We start from the raw sequence: 18,880 nt of genomic DNA, 5'->3' as shown, positions 1-18,880 counted from the left end.
TCATTTTATTGACTCTGAATGTTTGCAAAATCCCGATGTAAATGGAAAAGTGTTTTCCAAGACTCAAAAGTCCAAAGGAGAAGTACGAACCGTTATTTGAACTAACTACGTTACGAATTGCATCCACACATCAGCAGCCTTTTAACTGTGTTAATGTTAATTGCAAGGATTCCCACAGGAACGTCTTAAAATGACAGGCACTCAATTAGACATGCATTACTGAACTTTATTGAATGCTACCTCTGACTAAGAATGCATTACTTTGCACTTGTATAGTCTTTTATTTTGGAATCTTAAGAGCAATAAACATATATTGCAATGTTAAAGAATTCATGTTTTTTCATTCAGATATGTAAATAAACATGTATAAGTTGCTATTAGTGAATTAATGGGGAGATAATCGATAATCGAATCGAAATCGAATCGGACGGAAAAAATGAATCGTTAGATTAATCGATGCATCGAAAAAATAATCGCTAGATTAATCGTTTCAAAAATAATCGTTTATCCCAGCCCTAATCTTAGTTAACTATAGAATCTTTGTTAGAAGGATGGTAGCCATGCTAGCTGCCTAATGGACAAGTTAGCTTTGATTGAAAACAGCTCTGGCGTATGGATGGTTCAAAGATAGTCTTGTAGCCAATGAGTAGACCTTTCGAATGACGTATGGTACAACCCCCCTCCGGTGAGGGGAACTCTGGGAAATTGAGTCCACCTTCGTTGTGCGTAACGATAGCTTACTAGTACGACCGGCTCGTCAGAGGAATACAGTCGCAATTTTTACAGTTAGATAGATAGATTTACCCAAGGGTAAATTCAAGGATCATTTGGATCTTTTGAAGAAGAAGTAAGCTGAAAACATGCCGAAAAGACAGGCAAAGAAGAAGAACGTGGAGGTCGAACCAGCTGAGGAAGGTTGAGCAGATTGAGTGAAAGTAGAAAAAGTGATGAAGAGATAAGTGACAATGAGGAAAGTGAAGTTTCAGAAGACTCTGAAGGATTCATGGACTTCTTAGAAGGAAAGGATCCCGACTTTGAATGGTGAGTAAACACTATATATTTGTAACAGAAACTCGATATATGGTATGTTTATGTATAGTACATTGCCATGGGGGAGGGGATGCAATCTACCTGTGTGTGTGTGTGTGTATGAGAAAGAGAAAGACACACACACAGGGGGATGGGAGGTGAGAGGGACCTAGGTGTCATGGGGGAGGGGATGCAATCTACCTGTGTGTGTGTGTGTGTGAGAGAGAAGTAAGGGGAAGGTGAGTGTCCTGTGTGAGTCTGAAGGAGGGGGGGGGGGGGGTTAAGCTGACTGATGTGTGTGGGGTATAGTTTGTACTGGAGGTGGAATGAGAGCATGGGCCTGTGGTATTGTGAACATGCAGTCATAGGGGAGGGAATGCAAATGTAGTGTGCATCGAATGTGCTCCTGTGTGTATATGGTTTGATTGTTTTGTCTCTGTTCTCTTCAGTGAAAGTGATGACAACTTCAGCGATGAAGACTGGCACAGTGCACGGTTTGCCAGCTCAAGACACCATTTTTGTGTGTTCTACTCTGCACTTTATTGCATTCTATTGTGCCAAATGTAAATAGTTTCCCCCACTCATATTTTGTTTTACTTTATGTTTGCACTGTCAAAGCAATTTTGCTGCTCTTCACCTATTTTCATATTTGCCTTTTACAAATGTTTGCACTACTACAAATGTACTTTTACAATTACAAATTTGCACTATAGCACATTGTTTGTCCTTTTTTATTGAAATTCTTGAGGCGTTTTGGCAAAAGTAGAGTTTTGTGTGAAGTAATACCTCTGTAATACAGTACCACAGCCATCTCTGATGTGTTTCAATGGCAATATTAGGGACTTTCACATCTGAAATGTGGCCATTTCCAGGGATTTACATAACCGCCTGAAAGAAAAAGGCATTTGATGATCAACCAGGCCGCTGTTTTGACACTTGTCACCAGTGGTTAAATCGGCTTTTGTAGGGAGGGGGAGCCCTTATGGTTTGGTTTGTGTGTTGACCAAATACTCTATGGGTTTGTTGGTCATTTTTTAGACAAGCAAAATGAATTAAATGTCTGGTAGACCAATGAATTATATCTTTATTGTAAGAATACTATTGGGCTTTCTTGCCGTTTGGAACCTCTACATCCATGGGGAACACTTCCAAATAGCCTACTGACCGCAGAGAGCTGAGACTATAAATAGAAGCTGTGTTTATATTTATGCTTCCCGGGTTTTGTCCAAAGTAACTATAAACAGAATATAAACGCAGCATTATTAGTTAACAATAATAATTTCAAATACAGTAAAAAACTAAATTAGGCATTATAATAATAACATTCATAAAAATAATAATAACAAAAATCAACAATAAAATAATGAGTGTATAGAATATGTGTATGGATAGTCTTGGCACTAAACTTTGACTATTCTTTAAACTAAGGCCCTTGGAGTTTAATCAGAAGTAACTGGAGGAGTTTACGACTGTTTACATAGTGGCTTGTGTTTTAGTCAAAGTGAAAATTAAATCACACAATGAATGAACAATATCAATCATCCGTGAAATACCAATTTGATACAAAGAGAAACAATTGATATCCTTATTGAAGTAATTTATTAAGCAAAAATAAAAATAAACAAATAAAATGCACATTTATGTTACGTATGATTCGTTTTCAAGATAATTTTGTTTTGTTTTGAAAAAGCTTATCCACAGTGCACATCTGTTATATCTGTATTGTATATGTGTGTGTGTGTGTGTGTGTGTGTGTGTGTGTGTGTGGGGGGGGGGGGGGGGCGTTTTGCAATACAGTTATAATGTTTCTCTCTTTGGGATTTGCATTTACATTTATTCATAGTAGACACTTGCATCCAAAGCGACTTACATATGCCTAACAACGCCCCTTAGCTGTTGTAGAATCAGTATAACCTACGGCCTCTCGGGGCTTATTGCTTAATTGGAACATTCATAAGGCTTCTCTCCAGAATGTGTTGTCACAATGGATTTGGAACATTCATTAGACTTCTCTCCAGTGTTGTCACAATGGATTTGGAAAATTCTGGAGGCTTCTCTCCAGAATGTGTTTGCATATGACGATTGAGTCTTGCAATGTTTGGAAATGCTTTTCCGCAGTAGGCACATTTAAAGGGCTTCTCGCCAGTGTGCATCATCATATGAAATTTAAGACTTGAAACTTGTGTAAAAGCTTTTCCACACTGGACACATTTATGAGGCTTGTCTCCAGAGTGTATTAGCATGTGGTATTTAAGAATGTGCTGACGTGCAAAAGCTTTTCCACACTGGACACATTTATGAGGCTTGTCTCCAGAGTGTATAAGCATGTGGTATTTAAGAATGTGCTGATGTGCAAAAGCTTTTCCACACTGAGCACATTTGTGAGGCTTCTCTCCAATGTGTTTCATCATATGAGTTTTCAACTGTGAACTTTGTGAAAAACCTTTTCCACACTGCACACATTTATGAGGCCTTTCTCCATTATGTATTCGCATATGGGTTTTAAGAGTTGACATTTGTGAAAAACATTTTCCACACTGCACACATTGATGAGGCTTCTCTCCAGAGTGTGTTAGAATGTGGCGTTTAAGATCACTGGACCTTTGAAATGCTTTTCCACACTGGGCACATTTATGAGACTTCTCTCCAGTGTGCACTAGCCTGTGCATTTTAACACTGGAGACTGGAGATGTCAGAGCATTTCCACACTGGACAGAATGATGAGGCTTATCTCCAGTGTGTGTTAGCTTATAGTCTTTACCATCTTCAAATGCAGATTGATGAGGCTTCTCTGTAGTGTGTGCTAGCATATGAGTTTTGAGATGTTCAACGTGTAAAAAAAAAATTCCACAGTGGACACATTTATGCAGGTTCTTAGCAGTGTGTGTTAGCATGTGGCTTTTAAGATATGACATTTTTGAAAAACCTTTTCCACACTGGACAGAATGATGAGGCTTATCTCCAGTGTGTGTTAGCTTATAGTCTTTACCATCTTCAAATGCAGATTGATGAGGCTTCTCTGTAGTGTGTGCTAGCATATGAGTTTTGAGATGTTCAACGTGTAAAAAAAAAATTCCACAGTGGACACATTTATGCAGGTTCTTAGCAGTGTGTGTTAGCATGTGGCTTTTAAGATATGACATTTTTGAAAAACCTTTTCCACACTGGACACAGATATGGGGCTTCTCTCCAGTGTGTGTTTTAGTGTGTGTAAGCATGTGGCTGTTAAGTCTGCACATTTTTGCAAAGGCTTTTCCACACTGAGCACATTTATGAGGCTTCTCTCCAGTGTGTGTCATCAAATGGAGTTTCAACTGAGAAGTTAGTGGAAAAGCTTTTCCACACTGGACACATTTATAAGGCCTCTCTCCAGTGTGCATCATCAAATGGAGTTTCAACTGTGAAGTTTGTGAAAAACCTTTTCCACACTGGACACATTTATAAGGCCTCTCTCCAGTGTGTATTCGCATATGGATTTTAAGATATGAAACTTGTAGAAAACCTTTTCCACAATTAACACATTTATGAGGCTTCTCTCCAGTGTGTGTTAGCATGTGCTGTTTAAGATGTGAAATTAGCGAATAAGCTTTTCCACACTGGGCACATTTATGAGGCTTTTCTCCAGAGTGTATTAGCATGTGGTATTTAAGACCTAAGGGTCTTGCAAATGCTTTTCCACACTGGGCACATTCATGAGGCTTCTCTCCAGTGTGTATAAGCATGTGGCATTTAAGAGCGGAAGAATGTTTTAAAGCTTTTCCACACTGAGTACATTGATGAGGCTTCTCTCCAGTGTGTGATAGCATGTGCTGTTTAAGATTTGAAACTAGCGAAAAAGCTTTTCCACACTGGGCACATTTATGAGGCTTTTCTCCAGAGTGGATTAGCATGTGGTATTTAAGAGTTGAGGGTCTTGCAAATGCTTTTCCACACTGGGCACATTTATGAGGCCTTTCTCCACTATGTCTAAGCATGTGCTGTTTAAGACGTGCAACGTAAAAAAAAACTTTCCCACACTGGACACATTTATGAGAATCTTTGTTAGTATCTTTAGTGTGTGTATGCATGTGCTGTTTAAGACTGGGAATATGTCTAAAAGCTTTTCCACACTGGGCACATTTGTGAGGTTTCTCTCCAGTGTGAGTTAGCATGTGGGTTTTAAGATTTGACATTTTTGAAAAATCTTTTCCGCACAGGACACATCTTTGCTTCTCTCTACTGTGTGTAAGCATGTGGCGTTTAAGATCTGAGGATCTTATAAATGCTTTTCCACACTGGGCACATTGATGAGGCTTCTCTCCAGTGTGTATTAGCATATGGGTTTTAAGATATGAAATTCGTAAAAAACTTTTTCCGCACTGGCCACAGTTATGAACGTTGTTAGTATTCTGCTTTTGCTTCTCTCTAGTGTGTGTTAGCATGTGCTGTTTAAGATTTGAAACTTGCGAAAAAGCTTTTCCACAACGAGCACATTGATGAGGCTTTTCTCCAGTGTGTATTAGCATATGGGTTTTAAGAGTTGAACTGTATGAAAAACCCTTTCCACACTGGGCACATTTATGAGGTTGCTCTCCGGTGTGCATTCTCATATGGACTTCAAGACGTGTTCGTGTTGTAAATGCTTTTCCACATTCCGGACATTTATGAGGCCTTCTTGCAGTGTTCTGCTTTAGATTCAAGTCAACAGTGTGTGTTTGCTGGTGTTCCTCAAGTTCACTCAGGGCGCTGAAACTCTTCCTGCAGACTGTGCAGTGGTGGAGACGTCCTTTATGTTGCATGTGGAGTTCTTCATTATGTCCTTGAGTCTTCTGTGTTGAATTTTGGTGTTCTGATATACCTGGAAAAGTAACCATGGCAGTTAGATTCACTGTTTGGGTTTGAGGGATAATTGTTTGTTTGTTTGTTTGTTTAATTTAAAGGATAATTCCGGTTTTCTAGTTTGTTTTGGATGAACTAGAGTGGTGGACACCAACATTTTGACGATGGGCCCTGTCTCCACTTTCTGACTCATTTTGAATCACCTTTGACTGGCTGGCTATGGACATGCACTAACATGTCCTTAACCCTTTCGTGCCCTGGATGACCTCCACACACAAAAAACCTTATTTCTTGAGTATAATACATACCATCAATGGGATACATACCATTGTAATCAGAAGGATCAGTTCTATGAAATGATGTAAAATACATATGGTAATGTTGATATAGTAATGAACAGTATTTGAAAATCCTCTCCAAATGTATATCCGGAATTTGTCAAAATTTAATTTCATTCACATAAAAATGAATTTTCATCATATTTCTCTACAAGATAGAGAAAAATATAGAGTGTATGAAATGTTCAGCAAGTTGTGGGCTATTTAACAAAAAAAACTGTATTGGAATATCATTAACCTTTCAAAAGTTATGATATTTTTAGTGATCAGTGTAAAAAAATGCAGGAAACGGGATTTAGAATGTTGACAGAATTCACATTCACTTTCTCACCAACAACATAAAAGTATGCATAAAAACTAATAATCAAGTCAGAAACAATGGTTTAGATGTATTTGGTCTATAAGAATAAACCATTTATTTGTATATAAGCAAATGCTACAGTCAATAAGAATGACATTAAAAAAAAACCTACTGTACCTTACCAGTAATACAGGAAGTAAGTATACTGTATTCATTGAAGACCATTTCGGAAAAGAGACATAAAATACATTTGATTCAACAAATACAACTTCCTTATATAAATCAGTATAATATGAAAATTATATACATATATAAATGTATTATTATTCATTATAAAGCTAGGAATACAATCAGCATCACTCAAAACTCAATGTGTTCTAAACATTTGAACGTGGATTACATACTTAGAACAAGCCTTCGGAGAATAAACACATACACACATATACACACAAACAGAGGAGGATAGGGAAAGGTGGGGTGGGGAACCTGAAGGTTGAACACAGAAGAGCTATGACTCATTACTAAACGCATCCCCTTTTGCAGAATGCCAAATCTGACAGCAATTTGTTTATCAATAAAACAAATTCGCCTACCGTTACACTCCAGGGCCATACAAGCTACTTTAGTTTTATTATGTACGTTGTTTTATAACAAGCTCCTGCTGTACAGGAATATGTACTTGATGGAAAGACGACAGAGTAGTAGTTGGAGCAGCTGAAGGTGAGGCTGAAATTTCAACGGAAATGCCTACCAGCTGTTGTGATAGATTTCCTCCAAATTCTTTCTGGTTGTAGCTACCAAACCTAGGTTCAACACCAGATTCTGCACTGCACTGTCAAACTTGAAATAACAAGAAACTACTGACAACGGCAATGTCAATGGAGAAAAAGTGCTTTCTGGTATTCTGCGTTTTTTGGAGTACACAATATGTATTCATCATTTGGTCAATGTCCCCTGATCCCTGCCAAGACTTGGTTCCCCAGTAGCAATGGATATTAGGGAGGGAAGTGAACCCCATGTAAATGATCAATCCCTGAAACCTGTGAAACTCTGCTGGGGTCTTTGTCCCATGCCCCTGCACTGTTTGCATACGATGGCCTACTAAGCACAAGCTCCCATTCCTTCCGGTTGGTAAAACCACATATGCCTGGGACAACAATGTGAGTAAAAAAGAACATAACAAGTCTATTTCACACAGTTTTTTAGTCTGCACCATCCTACGCATGGCACATAAATCTATACCTTCTTCCTCATCCCCTCATGGTCTTCAGCATTGTGAGCGCAAGCTCATGAGCAGTCAGCTACCTCTTCAGGCTTGCGAGAAGGTCTGTGTAGGTCTTGTCATCCTCCATCTGAAACAAGAGCGAAATCATACAAATACCTTTATTAATGTAAAAAATAAAATCACAAAACTACAGATTTGTGCATGTATGCACACAAAAGAAGAGGTAGCCTAAACTATTGAAGCATCCTCAGAATATACTCGAAATATTTCTAAGTAGGCCTATGAAAAGTCATTGTATTACACATGGGTTTAGCTACCCTAAATCTGATTGCCTGGCTGGCATCAAGATAAAGACAGATTAAATTTCACCTAGTAACAAACTGCTGAAATGCAATAATGATATTTCTGACAGAATATGTGATTTCACATCATGTTTTCTATAACTAAATATTGGGAGCAGTTGTGCTTCATCTATTTCAAGTCATGCCATCTTAGAAAATGTTGAGACAAGCACGTCTGATGTTTGTTATTTAGAAGTTAGCAAGCTAAAATAGTTCACTACAGACTGCACTACAGATAACAACCGGAGGAAAGGCAATAAGTTAATTACATTTCTGACAGAATATGTGATTTCACATCTTATTTTCTACAACTAACGTTACATATTGAGAGGAGTAAAAATATCGCTCAACTTATTTCATGTAAGAGAACGCAACTTAGAAACGCGGCGCCCATTGATTTATTCAGCTTTGGTTTGCTATACTGTCTTGCCAATATAATGCTTACCTAACAAGCAAATTGGTACTAGAAAACAAACTTACCTACAGGTTATATACTAACAGGTTTTTAAATGAAACTGTCAAATGAAAATAACTGACATCAAAAGCAAACGATAATATTGCAAGCAGTTCAGAATTATACAGTTAGCTAAAGTTACGTGACGATGCACTAGCCCCCCGCTAAGCCATAATGTTGACGCTGATGAGAAAGCATATTACTGTCAAATAACATGATTTAAGGACTTCAAATTAAGATAAACCATAACTAGAACCGATGTAAAAACAATATTACCTCAGTTTATCCAGCTTTGTGGTTTCCAGTCGAGGTAAACTCCAACTTAAGTGCAGGTGGCATCCAGCTGTCCACGTCAAATACACCGACTCAAGTGAAAATATTTTTTTTAAGACTCATCTTCAAGTATCCAAAACATTTCGCGCCATAAACCTCTTAACCAATCATATCAAATTGAAGCTTATGTTGTCAGCATTACGGGGAAGACTTCAGAAATAAAATCAGTCATTGGACAGCTGAGATATTAGATGATTGGTCATCGTTAAAATTTTAACGAAATTAGAACGGTCGGGCTTGTAAGGGTTAAAACAACCCTTAATGTTCATTTTTAAAACTGTGCAACTTACCGAGTGGAAACAACCAGAGAAGGGACTCAAAGTGCTAAATACCGGAATTATCCTTTAACCAATCATTGTAGTTTCCCCATCTTCTACTCCATCCCCCACTCTTGAAACTTTTGTGTATGCTTGGCATGCCTGTGTGTGTGTGTGTGTGTGTGTGTGCCTGTGTGTGTGTGGGCCACACAGCAAGTAGCCTGATGGCGCTGGGAAGGTGAATAGATTTGTAGTACTAGCCAAAAAATTTGTAGCATTGTTATAAAACCTTTAAAATCTCTAAACAATCACAAGTAGGGCAGTTCATCACAGTTCATCCATTGCAACTGAACTGATGAAAGGTCATGTACACCTGTAGGCTGCATTGTATTTGGGGAAAGCAGAAGGTATCAGTTTTACTTTTATTTATAAAACGTTATAAAACGAAGGCTAACGTTAATGATCTCCTTACTTGCGTCTCTCAACCTGACGTTGCTAACCTACCTAGGCTATGAAAGTAAGTTCATGTAGACCTACTTTTTTTACTGACATTTGAGTAGGCTATGCAATCCATTGGCAAACTTTTACATCTGGAGATGTCCTTATTAGCTCATGTCATGTTTGCTTGTAGCCTAGTTGGTGTAGTGCTTACCAAAATCATAGAAATAAATAACATTGAAAGACACTTATCTCTTCCAAGAGAGATTTCATTCGAGTTCTTTGTTGTAACATGTATTTTAAGTAATTAGTAGAAAACACCCCGAATTCCATCCACATATTCTAATGCACTATGCAAAAAGTTATTTTCACTCATAGCCAAAAACAGTGAGACGCAGACGCAGCTGTATAGTAGCAGATAATCAGGCAAGTCTTATTTAAATAAACTCCTGGTGCACTTACAAACTTTCTAATGCCTCGTTATTGGACTAAAGGTCGTAGTTGTACTACTGCAGAAGTTTCGTACCATTCAGGGCATTATTAGTGGGGTAATTTACGAGATAAAAGTTGGTTCCATCACGACTGCAGAACGTCATTAGTTTTTGATAGCGCTACTCGACCAGGGTTCGACCAAGGGAAAAAAGGTTCTGGGAGGGTGTTTGGCTCGGGGTCATGGTGCAAAGGACCCTAGGGTGAAATTACTCCGAACCATCGCTTTAAATTCCTGAATTGTGCACAACCCTGCTGGAGAAACACGAAAATATGACTTTGATGAGTAGGGTATCGTTTGAGTTCTGTTGATGTCTAGTGCACAATGGCAAATAAATTAATCTTGTTGCGGTCTTGTAAATAGATCGATCCCTAGTAGTATGTGACTTTTAAAAAAACTCTATGACTTGTCTTTAGATGTGAGAGGGTCTGAGACCATAGTCTTTCAAAAACCTTTTCCAAATGCTTCGCCTCAATATAGTCCCAAGTCAAGACCTCCCTAGGAAATCGCCTCGTCTTAATCTGCATTGCCATTTGTGCTTGTCGTGAATACTGAGGCCACAAGAAGTATTTTTTATTTTTTTATGTTGACGCACTTTTATGCTATCCGGCGACAAGAGATTCCATTCACTAAACTAAGATAAGCTAGACAATGCATGCACAGAGACAAAAATGCTTTTACTCACTTATCTTACTGTAGGGGAGACGGTGAATAACCCAACTTCATAAAACGGTGGCGTGTTTAAGATTATGGGTCATTCCTTGTCAAACCAGATAAGATTGTTACAGCGCCGCCTCAGATTTTGCTCAAACCTTGTCTATAGCAAGAAATGGGTCCTAAAACCAAGGCCTGTAAAATATTACTGTTCAAATCAGTCTTCATATTATTTTCAGCCCTTTACTTCGGTTTTACAGCCTGAAACTCAAATTATCTGGGAAGCAATGTTTTAGGCATTAATATAATGAAAAGTATTATTCATAAGCAGCCCAAACATTTTAGGATGGAAGACAAACATGTTCACAGTATGACTAAACAATTAAAAGTTTGTACAGCATTCTCATTGATTTTCTACAAGGCTCTAGATTTGGATAAAATGTGCCAAAAGAGTGACATTAAGGGTAGTATAAACTTATTTTAGTACACATTTTGAATCAATCATTATTTTTTCTTTTCATACTGTACTTTATTCATTTTGTAGTATTTGAGCTCTCTACATAATAGACTTGACGATTTCAAGGATTAAACAAACAAGGATTAAAATGATATGTGGGGTAACTAGTAGGCACTAACTAGCACTAGCCTAGAGAATCTATGTGGAAGTAGCTCAGTGTATGGGCATTTAGTGTACATGGTGCTAATGTTGCACCATAGCTAAATAAATAGATTCTAAATCATTGTTAAACCTCAGGGACAAGAATAAAAACGCATGTACCCAAGTAAGTGTATCTATGTATGTATGTATGGATGGATGAAACATGGTAAAATGAAACATCATTGGCACTTTATACACAAAATGACTATAAACTGAGCTATTCTCGTGTTCATTTGAATCTTCTACATGCCATTTTAGTCCTATGAGTATTACCACAAAATGCAATCACACCTTGTTTTATCCTTAATCATTTTCATGTGCATTCATTGCAGAGACCTCAAATATTGGCTTAAAATTAACCCTTAGAACCCGATTGCCGCAAAGTGCGTCAAAAACACACCCTGTCTTCTCTGTTACATTGCTCCGGAACTGTTCATCGCAGCTAGATGAAACCTTTATTGTGTGACAGAGCAGAATGGGTCTTTCCAACGAGACTACGCACTTGTCTGTAAGATCAAGTATGAAAATTAAAAAAAAAAAATCATGAAATGAAATTGCATCATATTTACAGTCTATACTTCTCTGCGTTTGTGGTGAAAATTACAATTGACGTGGACGCAAAACTGAACTGAGATGTGTTAAGAAAGGGAAACGTTCCCAGGTTTATTACAAGCCGGCTCGGAGGAGAAACATGAAACAAGTCACCTCTCGATTGTCGTTTCTCACAGCCTTATATTCTGTTAGCAGGGTCATTGCCTGTGCCAGTGGAAAAGTTCAGACACGTCCCGGACATATGCGTGCTTAATTGGCGCCGAACACCTATGGTGAAGTCTGCCATAAGACAAAAGCTGGGTCGTTGTACATGACAAAAGACTTGATTTGCAAATGGTCGCGGCGTGTCTTAACCAGGCACAATCGTCAGTTAATGCAAATATGAAGCAGACAGGCTGATGAAGTTAGTCACATTTGTATACAGTATGTTCTTACAAATAATTTTTACTACACGTTCACCTGCACACCCATTACTCTCGTTTGAATTACTTGCGGACCCGTGATCGGATAGATATGCCACGTATGTCAGATGAAAGAGGACACAGAGCTATCATTTGATACCAAGTACATCCTTCTGGGTTATAAAACAGACGAAGTGACAGCAAAATAATAACTTCATACAGCTCGACTTACCCCACGTTTTTGTCTGTTTTTGTAGCAAAGCATGTTTATAATCCAACACTATGGCAAAGCATGTTCATAATCCGGTTTTGAGATCCTAGCAAATTCCTGCATGGCATCCAATTAAAGGCTCACATTGCATCCCAATTTGTTCAACAAAGAAACACCTTTTTTGCCTTTACTTTGTTCATGGCAATTAGGGTTGCAAAGGGGCGGAAAATTACCGGTAAATTTCCGGAAACTTTCCGGAAACTTACCATGGGAAGTTAAGCTGGGGAATTTTGGAAATATTCCAAATTGGAAACTTTAATGGAATTAAAGGAAATTATGGGAATTAATTGGAATTTACGGGAATTAACTGGAAGTTTTGGGTAATTCATACAAACTGTTTCATATACAAACATTAACATTTTGTTTCGTAATAAGCAATATGATTTGTATGTTCGTATTTTCGCTTAGTTTAGCATACAAAGCTAGCTAGCATGCTAGTGGGAATCCCATTCTCTGCCTATTGTTTACTAGCGTGCTAAACTAGCGACACTGAACTGCCCAAGATACACCACACCACTCAGCCTATGCTGATTGCTGTGTGCATGTGATTGACTGATGTGCAGGGTAGAAATTCAACTGAAATTGCATTAAATCAGGTTGTTTTAACTAATATTATGCTCAAGATGGGGTTTTGTCCACTACATTTAAGTTCCCTGTTATAGACTAACTTGCCATATTAAAAATTCCCAGTTTATTCCCATTAATTCCCGTTTATTCCTGTTAATTCCCATATATTCCTGTTAATTCCTATGGAAAGTTTCCAACTTTGAAAATTCCCGGAATTTTGCAACCCTAATGGCAATGCAGTAAAAAGTTGTTGTAGAGAATCATTTATGAGTGCATACACCATAGGCACATGTAGGCCACAGGCTAACACGCAAACTCGGGTCAAGTCAGGTCAGATCAGTTCATGTCACAGATATGGAGCGCAGAAAGGTAATTTTTCATCACTAAATAAAAAAATAGCAATTATTTCTGTAAGGCGCTCACCACATATGTCTGTAAATTGCTCAGCCCCAGAGAATCCCTCCACCATGGCAATGATATTGCCAGATTCAGGACAGTCTGCTCTACACACACATGTAACAAGTCGAGCTGCCAGCTTGCAGTGGTGAGATACATGTCAAAATATAAGAATTTATTCAAAATTAAATCAATGCAAGTATTAATACATGAAATACATGTGGCAGATTTGGGTAGCCTAGACTCTGCTGAAAAAAACAATATATAGCATGTGTGTATGGCACTTACAATGACCAGGATAAATCCTTCTAACTAAAGGTTGTGAAAATGCCCTTAAAACTGAGGGTTCTAAGGGTTATTATCACCAGGAGACAAGAAATACTCTTTTCTGATTGTCTGGCGAGGTGGCTTTTAATTCTGAATAACGGGACACCTATGAAAAAAAGTTTAATCGCCGTTCCATATCAATGCTTATGAATGGTAACTATACGACGGTTGAGCCTGGAGGCAGGCTTCGCAACAATGGAATCAACAGTAAACGAGCTAACTCATGCTATCGCTGTTATAGGGCCAACGAAAGTTGTACAACAAGCTGAACTAGTGAGCTGCTTTTTAAATGGAACCACGTGTTTCCTTTGCTTTACAGTGGCAACCGGTGATAAGCGGGATAACGGCCTTCGAGGTGTGTCCAGTTATACGGAATTAATGGACTCAGGCGCCGCTGCGCGTCGGGGAGTTTTTTTGCCCCTTGCCCTCGCCCATTAATTCCGTATAACAGGACACCTCGGCGGCCGTTATCACTTACATAAAGCATTTTATTTGTATATATGTGAACCAGTCGTTTTGCGCACGGTGCTATTTTGAGAAAATCCACGATAAACAAATGTACAGGTTAAAATGTCAATTTTACGTTTTCGCATAATTCGACAGTATACAGTCTACACTTTTGCATTGTGAACAAATTTCACGGATAAACATACGTTTTGACTGTTAAACCCTTACTTTATTTAGGTAAAGAATCAACACATTAGCAGTCATTCCCTTTGTCCACACCGGTATAAGGTTTTACGGTAGGGTACGGTAGAGCTAATTTACACATTAGGCTACTCATTAATTGTTACTCAATGTGTCAGCTCTATATCGTTCTTGGCAGATGTAACCGAATATGAATGTGAAAAACTTGCCTTTCAGGGCAAGAACGGTCAAAAGCACTAACTTTTAGAAATATCCTGGCGTCATTTTAGGGATCAGGAGAAGTAGGCTAGCGCATTTTAAAAGTAGGTTAGGCTATACACAATCTGTGTACACAGAACTTCCTCTCCCCTTACTTCCCCCAAAATACAGTAATTATAATCTATAGTGACACCTTATGACCATCCCAGGTATTAACTAGGGGCAGAAAAAGACTCATTGCACGGTTCAAACTATGCTTGAAACTGCAGTCAGTCATCCGCTTCAAAGTCACGCTACCGTAAGGCTAATCATAGCTGTGCCCTCACACTATCGCATGTGACAATTTACTAAAAAAAGGTGATTTTCTCCTCTTCTGGCGTATTGTGACCGGAAAACCATGGCAACTTTGGATGCGGTTATCTTAGCGATACTTTTTTTGCAATACCCTCGATATACATATCGTTGGAATGCTTAGTTTATGGCCGTTCGTGTGAGTACAATAACTTAATTTTGTAAATGTTACCAAAACGACTGGTTTCGCCTTGCAGGGTCACATATTATATCTTATTGCTTAGTTGTGTTTTTATATGATTAAATTTAATACTTTAATTACTTTTTCTGCTGTTAGTGAATGTGTGTGTGTTGTCTGTATGCTACTGAGACCTTGAATTTCCCCTGGGGATCAATAAAGTATCTATCTATCCATCTATCTATCTATCTATTATGTGTATTTGCAGACAAAATAGTGATTGGGGCCATGTGGATACAAAGGGCTTTATATAGGGCTATATATAAAACTAATGGCCATGCAGTACAAACTGTTGAAACAGCCATACTAAGAAAATGTCCATTTTCTACTTCACAAAGCTTTTTAAGATATTAATGTGCAAACATGGACTCCAAGATGAGGCATTTCTGATAGTAAAATCAGAAGGTGAAACAAAATTGTATGAAAACATTGGAATTTAACAAAAATATTTTACAGGTCTTAGTTTTGGGACCTAAATATTAGGTAGACAAACTTTGAGCAAAATATGAGACGGTGCAGCAACTATTTTCCTGGATTTTATCTGAATTGACACAGAATGACCCGTATATAAACCCTAATCAAATACTGTTTAGTTTCTACATGTGTAACACATGGGAATTGTCTCTGAAAGGACTTACTTTCCAGCCGATAATCGTGCTCACCCTCTTCTTTCTTCACTTCGAACTCCGCTGTCTGTTGTGTTTCATTGTCAGTACCGTTGGATTCTGCAAAGTCTGTTTCAGTTTTACAGTGCAGCTCTGCAAAGGGCTTTTCATCTTCATCTGGACATGAAATCATATGACCATACTCCTCCTCTTTTATATCTTCTTCTTTCACCATCACGCTCAGTAAGTCAACCTCCTGCATTTCAGTGACATTACCACCAGAACTAAATGGCAGTCCAAAATCCATGTTCCCAACGCACCAAAGATGATCCCATCCAGCGCTTTCTATATACGGTCAACCTGGTGAGTTTCGGTTTCAGCCACATCACAGCCAGAATCCAGCACTGGTCCCAGATCCATGTTCCCTAGCAACAAGCCGATCCAGCTAAATTTCCTGTAGCCTGTAGTCAGGAAAACACAAAGGAAAAAATATAGTTTTTGAGATCAATTTTCAATAGAAAAGCCACAACAAAAGAAATACTTTTTACTTGCATGTAATTCACAAAAAGTATTCTGTCACAGTTTGGCTCCTAACTGTAACAAAAATTGGGAAACCACACGAGAGATACAGTAAAGATGTATAATTTATTTACAAGGTAGATCTAGGACGGTAAGTTCAAAGGTCAATTAGCCTCCGCCAGACAGAACAGGCACACAGGAAGCGCACACACTCCGAGACCGCTCCACAGAGAGAGACACAAACATGCAGCCCAGAAATCCATGCCCTAGTTAGGTATTTTATTGCCCATAAAAAAGGTGCTGCATGTACTGGACTAATAAAGGTGTGATTACATTCACAATGGCGGCAGGTTCAAACACACCTGGTTCCCACGGAAACAAATGAGCAAAGAGCCAATTCCACCCTTCTGCAATACAGCCACCCTTAAACTTGTCTGACGCGAAGTGATCTCGTACAAATCAAAGGACCCCCAGTTAACGAGTTCTTACGACAAGGAAGTTTCACACGTCATTTCACAAGTTAAGGGTCGTCACAAGCAGTCAGCATGTACAGATGGAACGCTCGATACAATACAGGTGATGTATGGATTATGACTGTTCATTCTTGGTGAGAAATTATAGTGGATCTTCATTTGACTTTGTTAACTGGCTAAGTCAAAAGAGAAAAAAAAATCTAGGGCTGCACAGTTACATAGGAAACACAAATCCCCTGAGTGTGAACTTCACAGTCAATCAGAAGTGCTGTGCCTCCCACACATCAGGACCACTCACCAATCAGAACCCAGATAGCAAAACCACACTGGGGTGGATCTGGCCCACATCTACCATGCGACTCGGCCCAGATCCATCTCACGGACATGGTCCAGCGTCCAAACGCACAACGGGCCAAAAGTGGTCAGGATTCGTTCCATGGCTCTGCACCGGAGATGGGTCAGCGCTGGCCCACTCTCGTACCAAAACAGTAAAACCACACTGGGGTGGAGCTGGCCCACACCTAACATTCCATCCGCGTCTGATCCGTTAAACGGACACGGCCCAGTCCCGTACAGGAGCGGCTTAGATCCGCGTACCAGATCGATGCCAGCTATATGCCTTATTTTCGGCATAGTTAGCCTATGTTTAGTCTATAATTTAGGCTACCTTATATTTAATTACCCTACAGTCAGAAGCAATAATCATAGGCCATCCACAAAGTATACATTTCAGAATATAGGGCAATGGAAAATTCGTTTTTTGTAACATCTATAACGCCAATAAAATGTGATGGTAGGCCTATGATGTGAATGATTGCATGAAATTTGAGCATTTGCTATTTTTGGCTGAAGAATGTAAATGAGAAAAAAATGCACAAAAAATTAATGTTATCATTCACATCATACAAATGCCAAGGTTTGGAATTGCCCTATAACAATCATAGCACGTGTCGCTTGATGTAGGCTTGCTGCATAGCCCAATACCCCATCAGAATCGAAGAAAATGTTTACATTTAAAAAAAATCTTTATTTAAAACATCACATGAACATAGAACAATTAATCCAACATTTAGCTGGCTTCTTTCATCGCGCTGGCGCTTGCTACGCCCCCCTCCATTCAAAACATAAACAAAAAACATAAAATCCAAATTTTAGCTGCTTTCTTCTTGTTCTTCGCGCTGGCTCAATTTTCATCAACGCAGCCAGTTAACACGGAAGCCAGTTGCCATGTAACACCGACCCCTGAGCTAACCAAAACTCCAACAGAATTCAAGCTCTCACTTGCAGAGACTGTGACTGTGTCTGTCGGTAGGCTAAAGCATCAGTTGCAAAGCATCAAGTTTCCCGATAAATTGCTAACAAAACGTTAAGCCAACGTGTTTGCTTACATCCGAGTGTTGTTCCATTAAATGTTTGTCAATTGTTTGCAAATGCATCAGTTAAGGCTAGCTAAAATACAGTGATAATAGAAGAATTGCTACGCTAGCACACCAATTCATGTCTTACAAACCATGATAACTCTCTCGAGTTATTTTACCCCAAAGAACAGAACATTCTTACTAACCAATTACAAATAGGCCTAGTATGGAATCGAATCTTCTATATTTGACTGGATATTATTCAACTAGAACCGCAAATAAACATATAGATGTCTCACCAAATAAATATAGGCCTACACAGACACCGGCCTACCTCAAGTTAAGTTCGCTGCTCCGCATACTATGATCTGTTTGGTGTCAGACGAGACGTGTATCAAGCTTTAATCCTCACAAATTGCAAAATTTCTGAAGCAACATCAACGAAAGTCCTAAACTTTCTGAGGACGCCTACTTGACGAAATAAATAAATTCCTCGTGGCTGGCAAACCAACCAGAAAACTGTGCCCTACTGCCACCGCGTGGAGTGGAGTTTGACTTCAGGAAACTGAATCTGGCTTTCAGGGGGGTATTCCAGAAAGCGGGTTTATGTTAACCCAGTCCCAGAGTAAGCTGTAAACCTGGGATTTCAGTTACAAAATGATCAGGCTATGTAGGTCACTATGAACTTAACCTAGTAGGG

At 38.9% G+C, this 18,880-nt stretch overlaps 1 protein-coding gene across 1 annotated transcript; it reads right to left on the bottom strand.

The window, feature by feature from the left end:
* Positions 1 to 2,813: 2,813 nt before the first annotated feature.
* Positions 2,814 to 18,660, bottom strand: LOC143121195 (uncharacterized). Its single transcript, XM_076281609.1, has 3 exons — positions 18,515 to 18,660; positions 15,864 to 16,291; positions 2,814 to 5,866 (listed from the first exon to the last, which is right to left on the bottom strand). Exons 2-3 carry the CDS (start codon positions 16,135 to 16,137, stop codon positions 3,009 to 3,011), a joined length of 3,132 nt encoding a protein of 1,043 aa, XP_076137724.1. The 5' UTR covers positions 16,138 to 16,291; positions 18,515 to 18,660; the 3' UTR covers positions 2,814 to 3,008.
* Positions 18,661 to 18,880: the final 220 nt, after the last annotated feature.

The sequence above is a fragment of the Alosa pseudoharengus genome, unplaced genomic scaffold (assembly GCF_046254945.1).
Source record: "Alosa pseudoharengus isolate Yale_2024_CS ecotype anadromous, Long Island Sound unplaced genomic scaffold, YU_APseudo_1.1 YU_APseudo_1.1_scf_1, whole genome shotgun sequence".
Lineage (NCBI taxonomy): Eukaryota > Metazoa > Chordata > Actinopteri > Clupeiformes > Clupeidae > Alosa > Alosa pseudoharengus.
The sequence above is the reverse complement of the archived record's forward strand: the minus strand, read 5'-3'. Positions and strand labels throughout refer to the sequence as shown.

Excerpts from the sequence above, each read along its gene's own strand:
- LOC143121195 (XM_076281609.1), bottom strand. The coding sequence starts at position 16,137 with ATGGATTTTGGACTGCCATTTAGTTCTGGTGGTAATGTCACTGAAATG. Across the intron at positions 5,867-15,863 it reads GCACGATTATCGGCTGGAAA|GTATATCAGAACACCAAAAT; the intron begins GTAAGTCCTTTC and ends TTACTTTTCCAG.